The following is a 24,286-nucleotide window of genomic DNA, read 5'->3' as shown; positions in this document are numbered from 1 at the left end:
CCATCCGCTTGATGGCGCCAGTCGAAACAAAGCTTCCCACTTTCGAATCAGCTGATGAAGCTTTATTTTTCCTAACCAAACAGTCATTGTCATAGGTCAGTTGCCAATATACCCGGCAAAACAGGTTGTCTGGCCAATTGCTGACTAGAACGTATCTAATCTGTGGGAAAACAACAATATTACTCATAACATACAGTACCAACGTGTCTTGGGGTTGGGATTGATTAGAATGGGCATTTTTATTTCAGTTTTGTTTCGACTGTTTTCGAAATGGGTCTCGCAAATATAGAAGAGCTCTATGACGACTGTCTGTACCATATATTTGCATTTTTGCCCACTGAAGATCGCATTATTTTCGCTCAAGTATGCCATAGATTTCGTCAGCTTTTCATAAGCCAATGTGCTGCTAAATACCGTGTGTATACCCTCGATAAGGACAGTTCCCGACTTGAGCTGATACAATTTTGTATTTGTCGCGAGGCGGTCGAGTCCTTGACCATTGATCTGGATCACTTTGATACGGCCAGATGTTATAGAACCTATGGATGCGTAACTCCAGAAAACTGTTTTCAAATTCTATGCCAGACTTTGGCCGGAATGATAAGGCTAGAGCATTTGGTAGTCAAGCAGGAATCGATGCTAGTTACACCCATTGAAAAGCCCTTCGATCAAATATTGACTGCCGTCAGACATTCACCGAAGCTCAGAAGATTGGAAGTTTGTGCTAGAGATGGTAAGAAAAAATATTACTTTCAAATGAGTTGAATTCCGAAAACACATTTTTCTAACAGCTAATTTTCTAATTACATAGACTGCAGTTTGGACCGTCTAAGCCAACATTGCCATCTCGAACACCTGCAGATCCTCGTCCCGAAAATTTCACTCTCTACTCTGGTGAAATGTTGCAAGTCCAGTGGCAATCTTCGCAGCCTGCATCTGGGCTATGCCTGCATTCAGAAGAATTTGAGCTACATAGTGCCGCACTGCAAGAACCTGGAGGTGCTCAGGTTCGGCATGCCCGCGAATTCTTCAGAGTACTTGCAACTGGCTGGGCTACCGAAGCTCCGGGAACTATCGTACTTTGGGATTCGCAGAAGCGGCTTCTTTGAGCCACTACTATCAGCACTGGCTGCCAAATCGCAGTTGACACATCTGTCCATCGACGGAGGGAGTCTTACTCTGCAGGAGACATGCCAGTTGGTCCGCATCCAGAGCTTAAGGCACTTCAAGGGCTTCTGCTCAACGAGTGACTGTGTGGAGATGCTGGGTTGTCTTGCCAATCTGGAGGAGCTCTGCCTCTCGATGTTCTGCCCAACGGATGTTTCCAATAATCTTCTGCCAATCATTGCAAAATGCAAAGATCTGAAACTCCGAATTGCAGGGGGCAATGTCAATGCAAAGTCCTTAAAAGATGCTATAAGCCTTAGGAAATCTGAACCAGTTGTGTTAGTAGTTGAAAAATAGATCAAAAAGTTGCACTTCCTTTGTTACACTTACTCAGACAGCAACTAACCAAATTTAAAGCGTTTTAGGTAGTTCAAATGAGTAACTTTATCGAATTAGAGATTAAAAAGTGCACTTTAAGTGCATGGAAACGCTTTCGTTAAAAGTTGTAATCTGTCGTTATACAAGATAATACATATACTATTCCTTGGGCTGAGCCTAATTTTGTCAAGATCTAGAACACTTTGCCGCTCAAAGAACTTTAAAAGTATGTCGCAAATCTCGCATACTCAAGTGCCAAAGCAAGAATATGATATGAGTATCTCAAAAATAGTTGTGCAAGTTGTTCGCCCTTCTGGGAGAATGATGAAAAATGCACTTTGTAATTCTCGTAGCTCGTCAGCGTGGCACATGCAACGTCGCCCATTCGTCGCCCGGCACTTATAAATGTCACATTAGAGTCTCATTCTCGGTGAGAAGAGGGGAGGCGAGTGGAGGGGGGGACTACAGCTCGTTATATTTCCGCCCCCCTCAGGCGGGAATGGGCGTGGTTCTGCCTGAATTTGTACTTTCTGTTGCCGTAATATGAGTTTATATTCCAGTCACATACACATTATTCGTGAGATTTCGTGTTCGGAAAATGGCAACACTTGACCCAAAGAACTGCTGGCTAATGTGGATTATTTTGAAGTCCACCGGGATCCGCTAAGTTTTTTCAATTTATAACAAGTATTCAGAAGTTGGAGAGTTAATTCAAATATTATTTATTTACATATGGTTATGATACGTACTCCGTTTCACTTGAAAGCCGTATTCCTTAAATTACTCTTTTCCTCTGGAAAACATTCACAAAAAATTCTTTGTGTAATATTACGGCAAATGATCATAATATTTTGAATGTATATTAACTTACTATTACAATTAGTTTTAAACTCAGAAAATTAGTATCACTAGGAAATGGGATCTTCCCATTGGAGCAATAACCGATCCAATAAAGTTATGTCAATGGAAACTTCGATTTCTATGTTTAAAATGAGAATCAATGTATACAACTCGAACTGCTAGCCTTTAAATATCCATCTCGAATTCGCGTGAATAATTCAACTGTTGCTTTCACCCTTTTCAGTGAAATATCCATATCCCTGGCATCAGTTAAACCCTTTTTGTTTGCTGTCTCCTGACAGAGCATTTAACGAGAGCGGGCCATAAATCTTTTCTGGCCAGCAGTCGCCACCTATAGACTGTGCCAAATAGATTGAAATACATTTTCGCTTTTATGTTTCTGGGCTTTCAGGATTCAGTATTCAGTATTCAGACTCAGGACTCAGGATTTTTTTCATTTTACAAGGACTTCATTGAGAATTAAAGTCTGCTCCAGAGGGGATTTGGCGCTATCAGAAGTCCTTGTCTGGCCGGCAATTTGTCAGCCAGGCGATAATCTGGCGAAGTGAGGAAGTGAATGGTGAAGTCCCAGACATTGTATTCGCTTTATATACAATGCGTGGTCCTTAAAGTGCTCTAATGACCGACATTGTATGGTGTTTGTTGGGCCCAACAAACCGGAGCTTTCACTTCCTATATCCGTGCTTCACGATTGCGCCGACAAACGTATCCATTCCGATTCTCCTTCGTGAGCCCTTCAATTCAATTGATTTCCAGTAACGAAAGCGATAAAATTGAAGGGGCGCAGCACCGTTCCCACATCCCATATAGATTTATATATATTGTTTGCTTATATGTGGCTTGGCCTACAGTAAAGACCCATTCGCATTGTTGCGTGGAGATTTATCATTGATTGCACTTGTACGAACGCCTTGAGGCCATAAAGTTTACACTTCAAGTGTCTCGGGCAAATGCTTTTCCTATTTTGTCACTGCGGAAACCCAGAAGCCCAATGTCCCCCCATTCCACCAATCAAAATGTGCCCAGTTCATTGAACTGCAAAGTGTAAATCATTTGGGGCTGGCTTTAAAATTCCTTTCTGTGCCCACTGAATTATCAGATGAATGACATTTTATTGGCGCACATTTTTGGGTTAATCCGATTGCCAGCAACAAACAAATCAATTACATATATTTGATTAATTTTCCGTTATTAACTGGGTTGTGCAAACAGATTTAATAATTCATGAAATTTAATCAATTACAATGTACACTCGAAGAATTGACTGTATTTTTGAGATTGTAATTAGAAAAACTGTTAGTGTAAGACCTTCATTACGGAAGAGATAAACCTTTCTATAGAACAACTTATTCAAGTGTATATGCTTGAATTCTTTAAAGTCCAATTCTAGGCTTACTTGAGGTTCACTTTCAAGCTATCACAAATTTTAATATATACCCTCTTGTGAAGTTGAGGAGCTTCGTCATTTCCCCGATTCAAATGCAGATTACCTAGAGCCCACAAGCCTTAAACTTATCCACTGGCAGGAGCACAGCACAGCAATGAAACTGAATGATAACAATTTGGTTTGCATGGCAAAGTCGTTTCGAAGCCAAAAGCGCTTGTTACCTCTCGTTTCGTTGCTCGTTTCGACGTCTTGCAGCACGCTTGCTCGCTTTTGGTAATCTTTTTACCGCATTTTTGTGGCCCACATGGCTGCAGCATGTAGACTGCATCCCGCAACCGCACACCAACATGCCAATTGTGGCCAAGACGGCGAGGCCTTTTGGGCGGGCCAGAAAGATGATAAAAAGAGCAGCAGCGAATGCTCCTCGAACACGGAAGCAGAACTGAGTGTTAACCCATTTGGCTGGCAGTTGTTGTTCTGCGGCTTGTTAAATATTTTAGCAGCCAGGGTTTTACACCGTTTTCTAGAGGACTTTCTTCGTGCCACTTGATTGCCCGCAATCATTCCATTTGCAAAGCACATTTCAAGGCGACGTGCATATAACTAAAAATATGTATAAAACAATGCTTTTTGCCAGAAACTAAACAAATACGGTTTTGAAAAATGCACAAGTCTGGAAAGTGTTTCGCTTTTATCCAGTTCCCTTTGCGTAATTAGCATCACACTTTAAGCAAACGCATAAACTTTCAGGTGACTTCACACTTCCGAGGACAATGGCAAACCCTTTGAACTCACTTGGCGACGACAGCAAAATAAGGACGAAACTGTCGTTGCTTTTTACGGTTAGGGTTATGAAATATTCTAAGATGGAGGTATGTGTGCATAAATATTCGCACACATTCAAATTGAGGCTGTGAGCCCCTCTCTGTGTGTGGCCTGGCATCTAATGGTTTTATGCCTTTATGCCAGAAACCAATTTATTTGCCCATCCCCTTCCGGTTCCTGCGCCACTTCCTGATCCTCTGGCGTCTTTCGGTCGAGTGGACCAACCTTTAAAGTCAAGTCATAAACAGTAGAATAATAGGAGATTAGGGGAAGGGAGCTCAGAGCCTTCGAGCATCGTGGATCCTGTGATGGGAACTAAAAGTGTGGAGTATATGCCACTTAAAATTAAATGTATGAATTTTTTATATTGAATTCCTCAACTATAAATTAGCTTGTGCAGACAGGAACTATTACTTATTTTGGCCAACTGCTTATAACAAACAACCTAATAATGATTCTAGAGAACAAGATTTAAAGAAAACTCAAACTCAAACTTTGAAAGAGGTACAAATATAATTATAAAGGTCCTATGACTAAAATGAGAAATTTTGCCTTCTTCCCACAAAGTGTGTCACTTCGAATTGGATTCAATAAGGAAAGCCAAAGGTACTGCTCCAATTTGACGCAATTGTGACTGAAGTTCTGGTCTTGTAATCGGAATGGAAATTAGATCTCGGGTTGGCCAGTTAGTGGTGGGACATAATGCGAGCAGCTAACAAGTTTCGGATTCGGATTATGGGAAGGACAGGGCCCAGTCCCATTAATCAAACACCTCAATCAGGAGGGACTGCCTGGCCGCACTTCAGCAGTACTCAAAATTCAATTTCGCAACCACAACGGTGTTGGTAGATGCGGATGCGGATACGGCTGGGATTTGACTTTTGGTGGGGATGAAGGGAATGGAGACGTTGATGACCTCATTAGCTTCAAGTTGCGGATGATGACTTGTTACGAAGGACCCTGACTTGGCCATTTTCCACTCACTTGCAGTTGCAGTCGCCGAGCGGAGCGAAGGATCCCAACCACGGCAAGCCACACACTTTAGCCTACTTAACGACTTTGTTAGCCATAAATTCCGCTGGCCAACAATAAGGATATTGGATGTCAACGTTGTCTTGTCTTGCTCGGTACATTCTCCACTGTAATTTCCAGTAAAATGAAACGAAATTTCCTCTTCCACGCTGCGCTTTTCATTCTACATTCCTTGCATTCTCCAATTTTCATATTTTCCTCTTATTTCATTTGAATTGTGTGCACGTATTTTATTCACTTCAGCTTGTTGTTTCGCTTTTTATGCAAGGCAAAAATGGAAACTGGTCAAGTCAACGAAATTGTTGCTCAAATTGAGGATATCCAAATCCAATTTAAGCGCGGACTGCACATAAAAATACAACTTAAAGGAATGCAAGAAACTTTATGTCTCTTATATGCAATAAATAAGCTAAATGGAATGCCATTTATTTATTTTTGAATTAATCTGACATAAACATAGCCGCCCATCATCGCATTTCGATTAAAGAAACAAGGGCGGTCGAAGGATCTTCAATTTTCAATATAAATCAAATCGTTTACAGCTTCCTGTAGGTCCTGTAGGTTGTGTAGGTCCTGTGTTCCCATTTCCAATCCCATTGGCCCTTACGCACATGTAAATAAACCCGAAAGGCAGGGGAACATTCTCATTGTTTGTTTATTTCCATGTGCCCCTGCATGCGTGGCGAAGGATTTGCTGTAAGTTCGGGTCAGGTCCGTAGCTCAATCTATATGTAAGTTATATATAGGGTGTGTATGTATATAGTTTATCGCCAGGACGGAAGGAAGCAGGACCCACAGCGGGAAATAAATTCAGGCGGTAGCAGGAAATTATTTATATTATATTTTTTATGTATTCTGCACTGTTTGTTTTTTTATCATTTTATTTGATACATTTCAGTTGGTTTTATAATAAGTTTTTTTTTTTGTTTTGCTTGCTTGCCAAATATTTAATATGCATTTTAATCAAAATAAAAAAGAAGCCCACTGGAACTGGCCTCCAACCAAGAGGTGGCGATATTAAAATACACACAGAGGCCGAGCGAAAACCCAAATATAAATTATAATTTCCGCTGGCCGCCACAGAACACAACATATCCTTCTGGCAGCAGCAATGACATAAAAAAGAATCCCGACAACATCTGCGCGAAGTGCGTTCAATTATTCGACTTTTTTCGCTCGGTCGTTGGTATCCTTGCTGCTGCTCCTTTTGGCCACTGACCTCACAATTTCGATGGAACAGATAAACTTTCATCAAGTCGGCAAAAGAAACAAGGGAAACAAGACAAACAACAACAAAGCAATTTGTTGTATTCTTCGTTTTTGTAAACAATTTTAAGGCAAATGTTATAGCCACTAAGGAAAGTCGTCTGGACTTCGGACCTTGTACTGCACTCCATTTCATGTCCTTAAGCGGTATACAATTGCTACAAGTGCTTTGCAGCTAGCCAAACAGAAAAAAAAAACATTTAATTTCCAGGGAATGTGAGCCAAGTTGAAAGTTTTATTGTTTCTGGTAGGGGGAATTCATTTGCATAGAAATCAGTTTTTAATTGGTTACTTTTTTTACGTATTTCGTTGATATTTCAATTTATTTTCATTCCACAGATTATGAAAACTTTTGTTGTATGAGTTTTTACAAACTCATTTTAATTTATGTCACAGGAGCTTGTTTCAGAGTTCGGTTTAATTATATAGACTTTTCATGTCATTTGATTTTGTGCTGAACTATCTGTTCAAAAACGACTTGTGATATCTTTTTAGTTACATAATATTACATTAAAACCAACAGAGCTAAACATTTTAATTACATTATATTAAATCCAACAGGCTAATCTAATATGCTGTTATTAAGCCCTCAGGCATGCGATACTTCTCATTAATTTTTCCGCCCCGTTTTCTTGAAACCCCAACCAGAAATTTCCAAACTCCGTGTGCCCCATTTGATGATTACTGTCCAACAGTCTGTATGGGATACTTGAGCAAATATTGCTTACCGCACAAGCTAGCATAAAAACATAATTTCGGCTTGCCCCTTTCCAAACCCGAACACACCGACACCGAGCTAAGCGAGCGGAAAACGGAAAATCGGAAAAACGGAAAAGCGGTGGGGTGCTGGCGAGTGGAGAAGTGGAAAGTGCGCTTCAAATCAGCAAATGGAAATGTATCGAAAGCACTGAATGGAGGGGGCAAATATTCATGATAATGCCAAGGACACAGCTCAACGACGGGAAATGCCATGAAAAAGCCAGCGGAAAATTTAAGAAAATTCTTCACGACAGCCATTTTATGTGCGTTTCGTTGTTTGTATTCCCGTGTGTGTGTGTGTGTGTGTGTGTATGCGTGGCCCAGAAGAAAAAGGATTAAATCAATGTTGTGGAACAAATTGTGTTTTGTGAACGACATGAAGGTAATGCAGCCGAGCCGTATTTGATATCCCCATTTCTTCCAGCGATTTTGCGCCCTCGCCAACAAGGCAATCGCATAACGAGGGTATGGCCTTTCCCCCACGTGGGCGTGGCCCCGCCCCCGACATGACCACACACGATGTCCCATTTGATTTTGATGGCGTGAAGCCCACACGAGCGTTAATAATCTGAACACACACACACGAAACTGGCACATATGGCTGTTAAAGGAATGGGCAAGGACGACTCCTTCATGGAAATTAGCTTGTTAGGCTAACAAAATCTGAAGACGTTTTCTTAAAGATTTATTTAAATTCCCTGAGCTAAATTAAAGAAATTTTTAGGAAACAGTGCCATATTTTAACATGCAAGTGGAAACCTACTCCAAAACTATTTTGTGTATATTAATGTACAAATGCATTTCGGATATATCGTATTTCAAGGGGTTGCGCATTTGTTTTAAACCTCAGTGGTTAAAACCTCAGTAATATGAATTTATTTTCATTAACACCAAACTGCTATTGTGTCGCACAACGCACTCAGTCTTTATTGCACCCACTCAAACGTATGGGTAATCGAACCGCCACCGCCCACATCTAAGTGAGCAGCTCATCCACCTCGAGAAGGGGGCGTGGCAAATGTCCGACAGCCCGGGCCAAATCCGCCACCGAACAGGCATACAGATAGCCCTTCTTCAGGTTACCCTTGGCGTTGCTTTTGTGCAGCCAGCTAAGCCAATGCACCTGGTCCTCCACGGGATCGCAGATGATATAGGACTCGTGGATCTGGGCCAGAGTGGCATGTGGGTTGTTGACACCCACCAAAGCGATTCCGCGGGTCGGATGTCCCACATCGATGAGGACGCGATAGAAGAGCTGGGGCACGGCCACCACACCAGTGTTATTGGCATTGGTGGTCAGGTGGAGGACTTTGCTGCCAGCCAACTTCATTTCGCCATAGATGCCCGTATACACACTGGCCACGATGCCCGAACGGGCCACATAGCGTCGGGTGGAGTCCTCCAGGTCGGCCCACTGGCCACCATTGAAGCTCTGCCACTGGGGCGCCACGTTCATGTAGTTGAAGCTGCTCCTCTGCTGACTGGCATAGATTAGATCCGCTTTGGCCGTCAGGTGTCCGCGGGCCAGGAACAGACCACTCTTCACGTCAATGAGGCCGGGCACCATCAGTTTCTCCTGGCTTTTGTGCGAATAAATTCTGGCCATGTCAAAGCCCGTGAAATGGCCGGCGGTGCTAAACTTCAGGCGTTTCACATTTTTCTGGAAGTGCACACTCGCCGGTGTCAGTTGATGGTGGGCGTAGTGGGTGCGCAGGTGCTTTGGGTCGTGGCACAGCTCCATGGTGACCACAAATCTGCCATCTCCGGTGTCATAGCCCACGCGATACAAGTACGAGGTGGATGGACTCGTAGTGTCGTTGCCACAACTCCTGTCCAATCGCTCCACGGTGTAGGACATAGAGTGACTGCAGACAAAGTCGCTGAATTGGATTTTGGCCCCCAGCCACTCGAAGGTGGTGTCCTGCACACACTTCACCCGAATGGAGCGCAGCTTCGCATCCAAGGACTCTCCATTCGCGGGCGCGAAAGGATGGCTGCAGTGCAGCTCGATGCTGGCGCCGCGGTTAACCTCCAGGTGGCCATCGGCATTGGGCAGCCAGTAGAGATCCGTCCCAGGGCGCAGGTACAGCGGCTGCACTTGGTCGGAACGAGGCAGATCCCTTTGCACATTCACTCTGCAGGGAGCACCTGAAATGGAAAAATGAGCGTGTGACGAGCTGGGTAAAAATCGTGGCATACTTTTAGGTGCTAAGATAAAAATCAAACATCATTAGCACAATAATAATAATAATATTTTAATATACATATACATACTATTAAATACTAAAAATATATATAATAATTATAAAATACTACTATAATATACATAAAAGTTATAGTATACTTATATAATTTATATACAAATTATAATGTACTAATATAAAATATATTTAAATTATAATATAAATATATATAGCTTTTAATAAACCTCTTTAAATAATAACATGAAACGTGTAGTTTTTAGTTTTTTTTGGTGCTATTTGTTTTTAATTTGTTATAGTTTGTTGAAACAGCTGACTTTTATGCAAATAAGCTTCGATGGTTTTTACTGTTTCTATATATTCGTATCTGAAGAAACAAACAACAGCCTTTTTTGCATTGTTTTATTCCGAATGTGGCTACTACGGACTACTACTACTCAGACAAAGCTTCATCTGCTCTTTGGATAAATGTATTGTTATTAACTTTTAAACGTTCACTTACCTTGCTCAAAAGTTGTTCCATCAATGTGCAGTCCATCGAGATCTTTGATTACCTGACCCACATCTGGAATGGGGGCAACCGGCTCACGTGCCCGAATCTCTCTCAGAATCACGATCGCCAAAATCAGACCGATAAACTGAAGCTTCATTATGCTGGCAACTCGACCGGTGAGTTTGATATCTAACCGCCGACTGAATAAATTGTTTGGTGAACAGGTGTTTTTATATTCTCAGTTTGTGCTCTTGAGTTCCACATCTCTCTCTCTTTCTTTTCAGTAAGCATTCTCTTCTCACACACCAGAATGTTTGTTTGCTTCTTTGTTTAAAATCTCAGCGAGAATAAAGATAATAATATTGGAATTTTCTTGGGTTTATTTGTATTATTCGAGTAAAAGTGCTTCCGAGTTCTTTCTTTAGGCATATAAGTATACGAATTCAGGTCTAGGTCGATTCCCTTTTTTTATAGACCGAATATGAAAAGTCATATATCTCTCGGAATTATTTTATTCTCTAGTGGGAACTTACAATTTCCCAAGAATAATCAATTATCTTTGACATTTGCTTACTCAATATTTGAAAAAATAATGTTTTCTTGAATGACCTATGGCTTATAATCATAAAAGTACCTGGACTGTTTCACGTATCATTTACCTAGTAACATTAAAAAATGTCAAACGATAATTTTAGTGAACATTTAATTGAAATTTACATTGAGCTTTTAAAACTATTTATTAGCCGTCTGAGTTGTAATCGTTGTAATTGTTATTACTGCCAGTGTTGTTATTGTAATTCGGGTAGTTATTATTGTTGTTGTTGTAGTTGTTATAGTCGTAGTTGGGTCGTGCTGTAGTGTATGTGTTGTAGGGATTGTAATTATTATAGCTGGGATAAGCCCCATTTGCTCCGTAATATGGATTGGAATTTGAGCCCGCACCCGTGCTCGCCCCAATGCCCATTGGCAGGATTACTAAAGGCTCCACAATGACGCTGGTCCCACCCATAGCTCCACCTCCCTGGGGCATCATCGGCATCATGGGCATGGGAGCTGCTGCCATAGGTCTGGGCATCGCTTGTCCCATGTACGGTTGTCCCATGTACGATTGTCCCATGTACGGCTGTCCCATATAGGAGGGATAATACGCACGGCCCGGAACTGGCGCGTTCATGGGAACAGGACCAGGATACGGCATCGATCCTGCCATTGGCATTGGCATTGGCATTGCTCCTGACATGGGAATCTGTCGGGCCGATCGATTGTGGAATTGTGGGAGTGTCGCATCAGAATCTATTTCGAGATCCTTCGTCGTTTCCCCCAGAGAAGCTGACAAAAATAATGGCAATTAATGTTGGTAACATCGAATTTGAAGGCAGTGAAATAATGTGCGTCCGGTGTACAGCAGAACTAAACTTTATAACTTCGGTTTTAAATCAGTATTAAAGATCCTATGGAGATCCACCCGAAAAGGGTAAGTTAATATTGTAGTTATAGGTACTATAACTGGGCAGATACGGATTGTAAAATGATGGAGGGGAGTTCCCGGCAGAACGGCCATTGTAGTTCATATACGTGGGATAGGACATCCCCATTGAGAAGTAGAGCCCAGGATTGGCCCAGTTGGGATCTCCTTGCATGGCGTATTGCCTGTGGGCCTGGTATTGAATTGCGTACTGTGGGTTGAGCTGAGGTGGAATCGCATATTGTGGTGCAGCTTGACGGGGCTGCTGCATTGGAAACGACGGACGTGGTGGTGGATATCCAGGAGGCATGGGAACTGGCATCCCCACGGGCTGATAAGACATTTGAGGCGTTCGCCGGAAGCGGTGCAAAACTGGTGAAGATATAGAAAGGCAAAACAAAAAAAAATGATAGTAAATCCTATATTTATTATTTGCACATATCTAAAGCTTCTGGGCTTTTAGCCAGCTAATGTGAGGTAGATTAGATAGTTATTAGTTGGTGAGGGAGTGCCTGATCCAGACAGGGGGTATCCATATTGACCATATGGACTGGACCGCACTCTGGGATAGCAGTTATAGTAGCAGGGCGGTGTGGGAGGAACTAACTGTGGCACATTGGCCGATCGCTGCTGCGGATAAGAAGGTAATCCCGCTCCGGAATTCGGATAACCAGGATAATTGCAGGAATATGGGTAGAGGGCACTGACGGTACAGGGAGAACTTTGTCCTCGATTCAGCCAGGGATTTGGCTGTTGAGGTTGTTGGGAACCATCTTGAACAATAACCAGAACATTGGCCTGCCGTTGCCCTGCATGCGTGGCCAATGCATCGGAGTTACTGAAATCGGTCAGCAGTTCGAAGTCATTATCCCTATTATTCCGATTGCGATTCGTGGGGGTGCTGAAGGGTATGATGATGCTGTTTTGGGTGTTGGCAGTGGTCTGTGTGGTGTCGATGGTGAAATCGCTGGCCATCTGATCTGAAACGGATCAGTTAAAAGAGCCGGATTTCAGTGTGAATGAAGATGAGCAAACAATCTCATACGAACCTGTTTGGCACTCCGGATATGTTCCACATTGCTCTCCTTGTTGCTGATTTGGATTTTCGCAGGGAACTCTGGAAACAATGCACTTTTGACCCGATATACACTCTATATCCGCACAATCAAGTCCAAATTCTGTATTGGTAGTGGGGAAGTGGGGTGTTTGGTAGAATTATTCCCTTGTCCTGTTTCACTGACTTACTCCTGTATCCCTGGACAACAACTGTAGTGGCTAGTATTAGATATATTCCAAAAAGTTCCATTTTCTCTTGTAAGTTTTCGAACAAACTAAACTCTTTGGCCTAAACTCACTCATATTTATATCATTCGAATATTCATGCTTGATGAGTTGCGATAATGATTATTTGCAAAATTAAATCACCGAAATATATTCATTAATATTCTGACTCATTCTAACATGCGTGAAATTCCATTAAACAGCTCTAATTGAAATTTTAAGTATTGCTATTTAAATGATATACATTACATTAAAAGTTACACGATTAATAGGCTACTGAGTTAATATTAAAGCAGTAGGTTAGCGAAGTAGAGATGCTTATTAAACGGGCTTTGAACTAAACAAAGTTCAAGGCATAAATAAACATAGCCTGACAAAAAAATATACACTTCCAACCTTGATAGATATTACTGATTAATAAACCGAATGTGATAGTCATAGACCTCCACAACAATCCTAAGTGAATGATTACTCGACAAATATAAATCAAGACATGCATGTCGGTTTCTATCTACCTTTTGTTAACCCCCTGAAAACTCCATTACAGTATAATCATTAACCAAGCGAGCGTATACTTCATACGTTCTGGGACTGGGACGATTGTGTTGTGATAAGATAAACAAAAGAAACCGCACAAGTAATACAAGGTATTTCCTTAGCGTCGATAAGTAATGTGAAAGTCACTGCCATGGGGACTTCGATTCGGGCCACGGGACTACCTTTTGGGCCACTGGAACAGCAGAGAAAATTAAGGCTTTGGAAAACGTGCGGCACGTGAGCAAATAGTCCAATAGCTGGGTAAATAAATAGCTCTACCCCGGCCATAAACGATAACGCCAAGCATTTGATAACCTTACTCTTATCAAAATGTCCAACATGCAACAAAATCCAAAAAGAACAAAGGCAAAACGTGATTTCTGTGCTTTATGGCCCATGAGAACTGAATTTAAACGTGCCTTTAAGCATTTGCCCAGCGGTTTCCCTTACATAAAAACCCGTTTGCTACTACATATTGATTTTATTGGTTTTAAATTAAGAAATTCGTTATTTTTTCGACTTTGTGCGGGTGCACATAATCTAGTCTTAGACACCAAGGACTCCTTCGACGTGCAGATCCTCTAAAGGTAGGTCTTTCACTACCGCAGTAAAGTCCTCCACAGTACAGGCATATGAATAGCCCTTCTTTAGGTCCTCTTTGGTCCAACTGACCCAACTCAGTTGGGCGCCTATATCCTGGCAGATAATGTACTCCTTTTCGATTTGCTCTATGCTGGCATGCGGATTGTTTACTCCCAGTAGCACAATGCCTCCTTTGCTCTCGCGATCGATAATCACGCGGAAGTACAACTTGGGCACTGGAATCAAACCATTGTTGTTCTCATCAAAGTCCAAATAGAGCTCCCTTTCAACGCCATTCACATCCGGCAGGGTGGACACACCCCAGGTGCCCGTATAGCAATCCACTGTGATATTCTCATCGGCCACAAACTTCCTCACACTATCCTCAATGCGTTCCCAGTTGCCGCCATTGAAGGTTTGCCACTGAGGTGCCACGTTCACAAAGAAGAAGCTCGCCTGTTGAGCGGCTCCAAAGACAAAGTCGGTCTTGGCAGAAAGGTGACCCCGAGCCAGGTAGACATTACTACTGGTGTTGAAGTAGGGTGAGGCATCCATGCCCAGAATCTCGGAAATCGTGATATTCTGCTGAACTTGGGTGTACAAAGTGTTCACATCCTTGCCGCCGTAAAAGTCGGCAGTTTTAAAGCTCGGTCTGGATACAGATCGCTGGTATTGGTCACTCCCGGGGTACAAAACATGATGCACATAGCGGGTGACCTCGCCCAGTTCATCGTGACACACGTCATAGGTCTGCAGGAAGTCATCACTCGAGGAGGAGGAGAGCTGGAATCCCACTTCAAGGAGATCAGTACCACCATTGCAAGGACGACCAGAGCGACGAGCCGTGTATGTTGGCCAGGATGTGCAGACGAAGTCCTGCAGCTGATACAAACTGCCCATTGTCAGGAAGCTCTGCTGTTGCCAACATGTTGAATTCACGAAGGTGTAACCCGAGAAGAGTCCACTGAAGGACTTGATGCAGTGAAACTCTAGGGCCTCTCCATGTTTTAACTGAACTATTCCCTCATGGTCTGGTTCCAAATATCTCGCATGACCCCATTCGCTTCTGACTACAAACACAGGAGCCGGATCCTTAAGATCGCCATTCACTTTAAAGCTGCACACTTCATTTTCCAATACTTGACTATTCAAGCCAAGAATTCCTGTTGTTTGCAGTTGGTCTGTGGGCAAATCCTTCACCACTTGGATGAAATCTTCTACAGAGCACGCATATGAGTAGCCCTTCTGCAGATTTGCCTTGTCCCAGTCCAACCAATCCAGCTGTGCTCCCACATCCTCACAGATCACATAATCCTCCAGGGTTTCCGCCAAAGTTATATGTGGATTGTTAACCACAACTAAAGCAACTCCCTTGCGACTTTCCTGATCGATAACTATGCGATAGAGGATCTTAGCTACCGGCAGTTGTTTGGTCTCGGCATTCAGGTAAAGAGGTGTCTGAACACCTTGTGAATTGGGTAGAGTTGAGACATCATAGCTGCCGGCATGTACACTCACATTTAGTGCCTCATCCGCTACAAATTGCCTCAAGCTGGATTCCACGGCAAGCCAATTGCCAACATTGATGCTTCTCCATTGAGGAACTGCGTTGATATAGAAGTGCGTGGCTCTCTGCGCGGAACTATGCACGAAATCAAGACGAGCTGCCAGCTGTCCCCTGGTCAAATAGAGATCCTTAGTGCTGTCGAAGTACTGACTGGCATCCAAGCCCAGGGCCGTAGTAAATGCATGCAGCTGGTGCGACTGACCATACAGAACATTGACATCTTCGCCGGTGTAGAAATCACCTCGGAGATAACCCGGCTGAGCCACTCCCTTTTGGTAAGCCACATTGGCCGGAGTCAGTTCGTATCGAGCGTATCTGGAGATCTGCTCCTGCTGATCGTAGCAAAGCTCAACATGGCCAAGAAAACCGGCAGCCACATCGAAACCGATCTGCACCAGATCCGTACCACCTTGGCAAGATTCTCCCGTTCGCACTGCCGCATAGGTGGGCCAACTCTGGCAGACGAATCCTCGGATACTGATCCGCTGTCCTTCGGCCTCGTACAACTGATCACCAACACATCGAGCGGTCAGAGCTGTGTACCTATTAAATGGTGATACCAGAGCTCCAGTGCAGTGCAGATCAATGGAAGATCCTTCTTCCACGGTGTAAAAACCACTTTCATCGGGCAGCAGCCAGCTGAGAGCTCCTTGTGGTGTTAGTAGTGGAGCAGGGTCCTTGAGATCTCCATTTGTACTAAACCGACAGGGATTGCCAATGGGATTGGCAGTAGTCACTGGAGGACTTGAAGTTGTGGTAGACGTTGAGGATGTCGAAGTAGATTCTTCGGTTGATGAAGTTGGTTCAGAAGTGGTGGAGGATGATGTAGTTGACGTGGGTTCCAGAGTGGTGGACGAGCTTGGTTCTGTTGTGGGTGTGACTGTGGAGGTCGGAAGCTCAGTGGTGGGTGAGGCAGTAGACGAACTGGCTTCTGTTGTGGGTGTAACTGTGGAAGTAGATGATTCAGTGGTGGATAAAGCAGTAGATGAGCTTGGCTCTTCAGTGGTAGAAGGAACGGTAGTGGAACTGGGTGTTGTTACAGGATCAGTGGTTGATGGCACATCGGTGCTCGTAGTTGAGCTTGCCTCTTCAGTAGTTGTGGAACTCTCGGTTGTCGGAGGTTCAACAGTGGTCACGTCATCCAATCCAAGGACTCCATTTGTTTGCAGATCCTCCAGCGGCAAGTCCTTGACCACTTCGGTGAAATCCTTCACCGTACAAGCATAAGAATAACCCTCGTGCAGATCTTCCTTGTACCAAGTTAGCCAGCTTAGCTGATGGCCAATATCGTTGCACAGAATGTAGTCCTTTTGGATTTGCTCCAGCGTTAGATAGGGATTATTAATGCCAATTAGCACAATGCCTTCGCGAGTCACCCGATCGATAACCACACGGTAATAGATCTTGGGCACTGGGATCAAGCCATTGTTGTTCTCATCAAAGTCCAGATAAAGCTCCCTCTCAATGCCGTCCACATCGGGAAGGGTTGATACTCCCCATGTGCCCGTATAGCAATCGGTGGTGAGATTGCGATCGGCCACAAATTTCCGAACACTAGTCTCCACCCTCTCCCAGTTGCCTCCGTTGAAGGTCTGCCATTGAGGCGCCACATTGATGAACAGGAAAGTCGAGTGCTGAGCCGCTCCAAAGATCTGATCCGTTTTGGCGATCATGTGTCCCCGAGCCAGGATGCGATTGTCACTAAAGTTGAAGTATGGTGACGCATCCAGGCCGAGTATGTTACTGATAGTGATGTTCTGCTGTACTTGAGTGTACTTGGTATTCACATCCCTTCCGCCATAGAAATCGAGTTCGATAAAGTTGGGTCGCGCCACTCCATGCTGATAATCGTAGCTCGATGGATAGAGCACATGGTGAACATATCGCGTGGCTTCCGCCTCGGCATCGTGGCACAGTTCGTAGCTCTGCAGGAAGCCGCCATCCTCCACCTCGAAGCCCACCTGGACGAGATCTGTGCCTCCATTGCAATCCTTACCCGAGCGAAGGGCAGTGAATATGGGCCAGGCGGTGCAGGAAAAGTTGGCAAACGGATAGATAAGATCATCGACCAGGAAGTACTTATTCTGCAGACACGTGGCCGTCACATGTGATCGATTTACGAATGGAGCGGCAAATCCTACTCCCGGGCAGAACATATCCAAAAGTTCGCCATTGACTAGACGCACTGTATCCGTGGGATCCGGCACTATAATTTCGTAGGAATTGTGTCGCGAAAAGAGAGGAGCGGGATCTTTCAGATCGCCGTTCACCTTAAATTCACAATCTCCGCGCACTGGGACACCTTCATCGCCCTCGGCGAAGGATTCCGGCAGGATTCGAGGCAATCTTCCGGACACTTTCACCGCACTGCTGGCGACCAGCAGCGCCAGGATAAAAACCGAGCAGCGATTGCTCCACATCACTAAGTTGCAATGCACGTAATGGCAAAGGTGGGACATGCGTAGTTCCCTCTTATAGGGACTACTTATCGATAAGATTACGTGTTTTATTGCGGCCGATTAAAAATAAAGCCGTAAATATCACAAAATGGGAATCCAAACACAAACACAATCAATGCTTAGCTGAAGATAACGTCAATAACATTGCAAAACCACTTAAGCTGATCACATCTAAATTTATTTACTTTTCTTTAACTTAACCAATTTATGATTGTAAAAGTCACGGACTTAGATACACCTTCTAATAACTAAATAAAAATGTATTTTTATTAATTTCCAGTGAAATGTCCATTCAGGAATTTGTCAATAAAGTTTTTCGCTACTATGTTATCTTCACTTATTGTACGTTAATAGTAGTAAGTAGTAGCCATCAAGATTCTTATCGTGCCATTCATTAACCTATAAACCGAAGAAATTATTCGAACGTAATAAGCCATAATCTATTTACCATAAAGTTAATTGCAAACAGCTTTCAATTGATGTTGTATTTTTATTAAGTACTAATAAATTAATTGAATATGGGATTAAGATACAAATGCCATAATAAAATCAATGAAAGGAAAATGAATTGGAAATGCATTTAATTGAATTAATTTGGGGTTAAAATTTGTAGGAATTAAAAAGAAAACCTCGAAATAACAAAGCTTCTGGAAATATCGAATTTTTATTGATTGATGCACATCCTTACGTGTTTCAGATAAATTAACTTATTAGGCTAAAACAACATTTGTTATTGAAAGCTAAAATGCACTCAATCAGCATCAACGGCAGACCAAGACCAGCAACATTCATACTGACCAAATCAAATAAATGTTGGGTCAACTGATGGCCACTACCGAGTGGTCAGCCAGACCAAGAACACATACAAATGTACATACACATAAATATACATATGTACATGACCACTGACTAATTTGCAGCACTGTTCGTGCGTGTGAATTTCGGCAATCGAATGATGCTCACCCTAGTCGACATTCCTTTGGCCATTGGATGTCTGTTTCTGTTCTCCGGAAGCGAACAAAAAGCTGCATGTAAAACAAATCATTAGGTAATTGAATTTGGTTAGGAAAAATACAATTTATTCGCATTCGCAGCTGACAGCTGCTACGCACAGAAGGCCTGTCAATGAAATGCAATATATGTGTAGACAAATGTCATGCGAATTGAATGGCAATGTTGCCATCAAATTATGTACAGCAGGAAATTTAAGATAGACAAATGGGAAACGAAATATTCGTCACAAAGAAATCACTAGCATCGAATTAAATACTCTTCGGAACAGAACGGAATTGAAAATGATGAGTATGATGTTCATTATGAGCCAGAAATTGTTCAATTGTTTAAACTAAAACCACATTGCTTTCCATTACAATTTGTTTCTGAGTAAAACCAATAGAATGTCAACTTTCTTCTTGAAAATATTAAATGTCCAAGCCCTTAAAGCTGCGCACCAATTATAGATGTATTTACTAGGCTCCATTCGGCATATGCACAATGACAATGTCGTGTAATTGTCATAATTTCCAATATGCAAATTCGCAGTCGCTTTTTTTTCTGGCATGGAAATGCCAGCAATAGACTCGCATTAATCAATTACAATGCTGGGCTAGGTGCTAGTTTGGAGCATGAACGTGACAATTCGGACATAAATTCTGATTTTCAATAATTTATGGCAACTAATGGAAAACACATGGCGTATGCGCAATATTAGATGTGCTCACCTTGCATCCATTGCAAAATTGCAATTAAAGAGATGGCTAAGGGGTGTTGGGTGATCTGGGGAGCATCTGGCAATGTTAATTATAATTTTCCATTTACACTTCTTTTCAATTTCCCGCCCGCCCAGGATGCTCGGCTCAATTAAAAGTGCATTAAGCCACGCTCAGCCAGTCACAAGGTTAAGGCAGCCAGCCAAGCCAACAGATTGCTCTCGAAAGGATTTTTATTCGCCTGATTGCAGTTAGTTAATGAAAGTGCATAATTCGATAGGGTCACTGCAGTCAAGGCAACAGATGCTTAGGACAAGGATTGCTTGGGGGGAAACTATTGATTTTCGGATAGTTTGCTGAGCAATTTCACAAGGTTTTAATTATCAAATGTGGCACCTCAGAAGGGGAGAAATGTATCACTGATAACGACACAACACTTAGGCGCTGAATGGAAATGGAATGCTGTAATGGTACGAACTTAAACTTTGAAAATGTATAAGGAGTTCAGTTAAACGCTTCATAACTTCTATATTACAGGCGTTCACTCCTCCCCCAAAATAATCTTGATGCCATGAAATGACTTTAATCCACAAAAAGTCCAGCTCAACTCTTTAAGCACAAGCTGTTGGTAAACTGGCAAACATGCTTGTTCCGTGCCACCTCAATGCTGCGCTCTGTTTTTTTTACTCTTTCCGCTTTTCGAAATGGAAAAGTTTCTTGTATGGAATTTCGCAGAGCACGCATACGCCGTGTGGCCCAAAGTCGATCCAGCATTGAATAAATGAAGACGAGTGCTGGCGACGGCAATGGAGCTGGTCAAAACGAGGCTGCCACTGGCAATGGCGGATAGTGGATCGCTGAAAGTGGACAGGGGATGTGGATGCCACCAGCACCACCACCACCGCCCCCACAAGAACAACAACACAAACAAACAGGCGGCACTCAAGTGCAGAACGCCAAACGAGCACCGCCGACTGCAAAAGACAGCGAGCAGCGAGAAAAGCGCAACCAAGGCATTTTTTAAGCTTTTTCCCCAGGTTTTGGTTTTTTTTTTTTTTTTTTTTGTGTCTGCTGGGCCATATTTAAATGGATATTCCTGAGATTTTTTGTTCGGTGCGGTTTTACTCTCCGCTGAACGCAAGGAAATTTTCGCAGTTTTCCAGCCGTCCTTTAACCGAAACATTTTAATTTAAATGCTGAAACGTGACAATGGCGCCGAGCCGGAGTCTGAGGATATGAGGTTGTCTCATGTGTCGCGCTGTCAGTCAAATCTGAACATATACTCTATGGGCAACACGGAAGTGAAGTCCACAGACTTCATGTCTTTGGACCAAGAGATAGTTTCCGTGCCTAAAACTTATTTTATGCAAATGAAGAGAGTTTTGCAGCAGAAGTTGCGGCATTTATGTGCAAGCTAAGAAAGTTCTTGGCGTAAATTATTATTTTATGCAAAAAGTATTTCGAATAATAGAAAACTTGTATTCTAGTTATGTATGTAACTAATCTAGTAAATCGAATTATTTTATACATTTGGAAAATATTATGATTTAATTATACTCAACTTTTCTGATGTCCTTAGAAGCATGCATTTTATGATTGATTTTTTAAATTGTTAAATATTAATAAATATATCAATAAATGTTCCATAGCAATAAAATCCTTAAAAAATATATATTGATGGAATTTTTTCGTTGCATGTTGTAAAGATAAAGGAATTCTCTACGTTATAAAAATAATTAAGAACTCAAAGTGATTTAAATTCAGTGGCAGGCGGCTGCAGGGTATTCAGGCCAGCAGGGCCCTTTGGGCCATTTTTTCGGACCCGATGGTCAAAACCCGCGATGTTGTCCAAGTGGATTACCAGCAATATCCAAAGGGGTCCTTGTGCCAGCGTTCAGTTGACAAACGCGAAGGAAAAAAGGCTGAAACGCTGTTAAATTATGCCCGCTCAAAAAGAGTTGAATGACGTGGGGAAATGGTATACGAGTATACGGAGATAGGATGTGGGGCACTGGACGACACATATGGAGGGATCGGGGTGATAACAACGAGCCTGTGGTTACCACAGCTCAAGTGCCAATTAATAAGTTTGCCTTTGGTATGAATGAATGGCAACCCTTCCGGGCAGCCCTCGTCAACTCAGCTCGTCTGATTGCCGCTGAAGAGTTTGGGATCCTGATTCGCTTTTGGCTTGGGGTACTGGTACTGTTACTGGTACTGGTACGGACCCAACGGGTTGGTCAGCCTTGCGTGCATGAATTATTCAAAGAAAAGGATATTAAAAGCACACAGATACGCACATCTACATGCATGCCCATGTACACATGTACTTCGCGGAGTATCCTTTTTATGGGCCCCAATTCCACCACTTGATTCTGCAGCGGACGAGGATGCGCCTGAGTAATTGGAAGTTTTTACTGCTGCCTCGTTTGCTTCAATTTCGCGTTTTCACAATTTTTGTTTTTCTTTTTTTTTTTTTCATCAAGTGGCATTCCTCACCGTTGATGAAGCAAATTTTAATGAATAATGTGCGGACACACGCGTTGTGATGAAATATTTATGACCCCTTTATCGGCTCTTTAGGACGAAGAAACTCCAAAGGGAATATTTCGGGTGACGTGGTGAAGCGAATATTACTTGAGAAATTGCGAAATTATTATTTCGATTTTACCTAATTAAAAAATCATGAACGAAAATTAATATTGATGTAAGAAAACTATTTTCTTGATATTTAAATAAATTATCTTTTATTTTATTTTTAAAGTAAATAGGTAAGAGATAATAACTAAAATACAAGTAAAGCTTAAAAGGGAGAATTGTTTTGTAAATTTATAAATAACTATGAATGTTGTTCTGCGATCAAAATTATCCTCTTTTAATTCGCTCCAAAAATTATTTATTGTTTCCTTACACTTACTTATCCACGGCAAAAACTGCCACGCAGCCAACAATGTGACTCAATAAATTACCCATTGTGATTTCCTTGTTAATGCATTTCATTGAGAGACCCAGTTCTTTATAATTCAATTTATTGGGAACCCGTGCTCATTTTTATTCAGTTTTCTGGAGCACAGCGGCTTTTGTTTCCCTTCGGTCGATAAGGATTCTTGAGAATTTTCCATCCTCGTTTTAACATTTCAATTAGCATATCGGTGGGGAAGTGCACGTAGTTATATATGTATACATGATGCCCCGAAAAATAATAATAAATAATATGCTTGGGACTCGCTGAATAAAATGAGAATGGGAACAAAGTACCAGTAGTAATATCAGAATTTTCTCGAGCGCATTGTTGCCATTGTTTCGCTGACTGTTGTCTGTTTTTCTTTCACTTGAGCTGAGCTTGTTTCACTTTCCGGCTCCGCCCGTGGGTCTCCATTTCCATCTCCATCTCCATCTGCACCGCCAGCCCCATCTCCTCCGCGGGATTCTGGACAGGGTTCTCCGGTGGATCTCGTTCCCAACATTGTCTGTCTGTTGATTTTCTGTTGGCCATGTTCCACTGCACTTGCACTTGTTGTTCGCCGGCAAATTGTTGTTCTGTTCTGCTCTGCAGTTGCTATCTGCTGTTTCAGCTCACCCGCCAGCGTTTAATTCAATGTAAACGTGCTAAAGACCATTCCACCAGTCTACCATTCCAGCAGTCTAGCATCCTGGCCTGGGAAACAACAAATGTTTAAATTGTTGCAAACAAGGAGCGATAGTGTTGCAGCCTTTTGTTCGCCGAATTCGAGCGAAAACAACGCAACAGTTACGAAGCATTATCCGTCGCAATGTCATAATTATCGCGTGTTTTCACATCTTCATTGCACACATCGTGGCTCGTCACAGTTCCCGATTTTCCATCCAATCGAGTTGGGTATGCCAATTGAAAATAGGCTCAAAAATAATATATATTGCTTTTCTTTTACGTAATGGTTCTTTTGTGCCATTATTTGCAAAACCTTTTATGAAACATAACAAACAGACAAATCATTTTTATTAAACTAAACAAATTAACAATTAATAATTACTCGTTATTAAATTTTATTTGCTATATTAAAGCACTATAAAAGGAGGATAAAGGGAAAATAAATATTTTAATTGGCCACCTAAGGAAATTTTCAATATTTAATATGATTGACTTTTCGCGCTCTTTGCTTAGGAACTTCTCAGCTTCTAGTACTCTGGACTGGACTCTTGTATACCCATCATTATATATGATGTTCGCCAAATCCAATCTGTTGGAATTTGCTTGTGTAAGCTTGCAACCAAATAATATTAGCCAAAATTAGTTTTCCGACTTATCCCGGCTTTACCTTTGGAAGTGCCTTTCGTTTGGCCAACCCTCAAAATTAGCCAACATACTTGGTGGCCCAGTCTTGAACTTGTGTGGTT

At 42.3% G+C, this 24,286-nt stretch overlaps 4 protein-coding genes across 6 annotated transcripts; 1 reads left to right on the top strand and 3 right to left on the bottom strand.

Annotated features, from left to right (window-relative positions):
• The first annotated feature begins 107 nt into the window (after window positions 1-107).
• Window positions 108-1,641, top strand: LOC6533945. Its single transcript, XM_002094609.3, has 2 exons — window positions 108-733; window positions 812-1,641. The coding sequence occupies exons 1-2, from the start codon at window positions 271-273 to the stop codon at window positions 1,462-1,464; spliced, it is 1,116 nt and encodes a 371-aa protein (XP_002094645.2). The 5' UTR covers window positions 108-270; the 3' UTR covers window positions 1,465-1,641.
• Window positions 1,642-7,060: 5,419 nt separating this feature from the next.
• Window positions 7,061-10,524, bottom strand: LOC6533944. Its single transcript, XM_002094608.4, has 2 exons — window positions 10,319-10,524; window positions 7,061-9,763 (listed from the first exon to the last, which is right to left on the bottom strand). Exons 1-2 carry the CDS (start codon window positions 10,464-10,466, stop codon window positions 8,592-8,594), a joined length of 1,320 nt encoding a protein of 439 aa, XP_002094644.1. The 5' UTR covers window positions 10,467-10,524; the 3' UTR covers window positions 7,061-8,591.
• Window positions 10,525-11,027: 503 nt separating this feature from the next.
• On the bottom strand, window positions 11,028-13,140 carry LOC6533942 (putative uncharacterized protein DDB_G0277255). 3 transcript variants are annotated; one of them, XM_039374037.1, is made up of 3 exons: window positions 13,020-13,140; window positions 12,824-12,952; window positions 11,028-11,638 (listed from the first exon to the last, which is right to left on the bottom strand). In XM_039374037.1, the coding sequence occupies exons 1-3, from the start codon at window positions 13,078-13,080 to the stop codon at window positions 11,049-11,051; spliced, it is 780 nt and encodes a 259-aa protein (XP_039229971.1). In that variant the 5' UTR covers window positions 13,081-13,140; the 3' UTR covers window positions 11,028-11,048. The 3 variants fall into 3 exon arrangements, with proteins under 3 accessions (XP_039229971.1, XP_039229972.1, XP_002094642.1); XM_039374038.1 differs by having other exon boundaries at window positions 11,602-12,146; XM_002094606.3 differs by lacking the exon at window positions 11,028-11,638 and adding an exon at window positions 12,234-12,754 and having other exon boundaries at window positions 13,020-13,086.
• A 918-nt stretch (window positions 13,141-14,058) lies between these two features.
• Window positions 14,059-18,181, bottom strand: LOC6533941. Its single transcript, XM_002094605.3, has one exon. The coding sequence runs from the start codon at window positions 18,159-18,161 to the stop codon at window positions 14,139-14,141; it is 4,023 nt and encodes a 1,340-aa protein (XP_002094641.1). The 5' UTR covers window positions 18,162-18,181; the 3' UTR covers window positions 14,059-14,138.
• Between the last annotated feature and the right edge of the window lie 6,105 nt (window positions 18,182-24,286).

The sequence above is a fragment of the Drosophila yakuba genome, chromosome 3L (genome assembly GCF_016746365.2).
Source record: "Drosophila yakuba strain Tai18E2 chromosome 3L, Prin_Dyak_Tai18E2_2.1, whole genome shotgun sequence".
In the NCBI taxonomy this organism is placed as follows: domain Eukaryota; kingdom Metazoa; phylum Arthropoda; class Insecta; order Diptera; family Drosophilidae; genus Drosophila; species Drosophila yakuba.
Note: the sequence above shows the minus strand (reverse complement) of the source record. Positions and strands in the feature narration are given on the sequence as shown.

Bases quoted from the DNA above. Each gene is read 5' to 3' on its own strand.
- LOC6533945 (XM_002094609.3), top strand. From the start codon at position 271: ATGGGTCTCGCAAATATAGAAGAGCTCTATGACGACTGTCTGTACCAT. The intron at 734-811 runs GTAAGAAAAAAT...CTAATTACATAG, and splicing joins GGAAGTTTGTGCTAGAGATG to ACTGCAGTTTGGACCGTCTA.
- LOC6533944 (XM_002094608.4), bottom strand. From the start codon at position 10,466: ATGAAGCTTCAGTTTATCGGTCTGATTTTGGCGATCGTGATTCTGAGA. The intron at 9,764-10,318 runs GTAAGTGAACGT...TTTCCATTTCAG, and splicing joins TGGAACAACTTTTGAGCAAG to GTGCTCCCTGCAGAGTGAAT.
- LOC6533942 (XM_039374037.1), bottom strand. From the start codon at position 13,080: ATGGAACTTTTTGGAATATATCTAATACTAGCCACTACAGTTGTTGTC. The intron at 12,953-13,019 runs GTAAGTCAGTGA...CTACCAATACAG, and splicing joins TGTTGTCCAGGGATACAGGA to AATTTGGACTTGATTGTGCG. The intron at 11,639-12,823 runs GTTCGTATGAGA...TATTTTTGTCAG, and splicing joins ATATCCGGAGTGCCAAACAG to CTTCTCTGGGGGAAACGACG.
- LOC6533941 (XM_002094605.3), bottom strand. From the start codon at position 18,161: ATGTGGAGCAATCGCTGCTCGGTTTTTATCCTGGCGCTGCTGGTCGCC.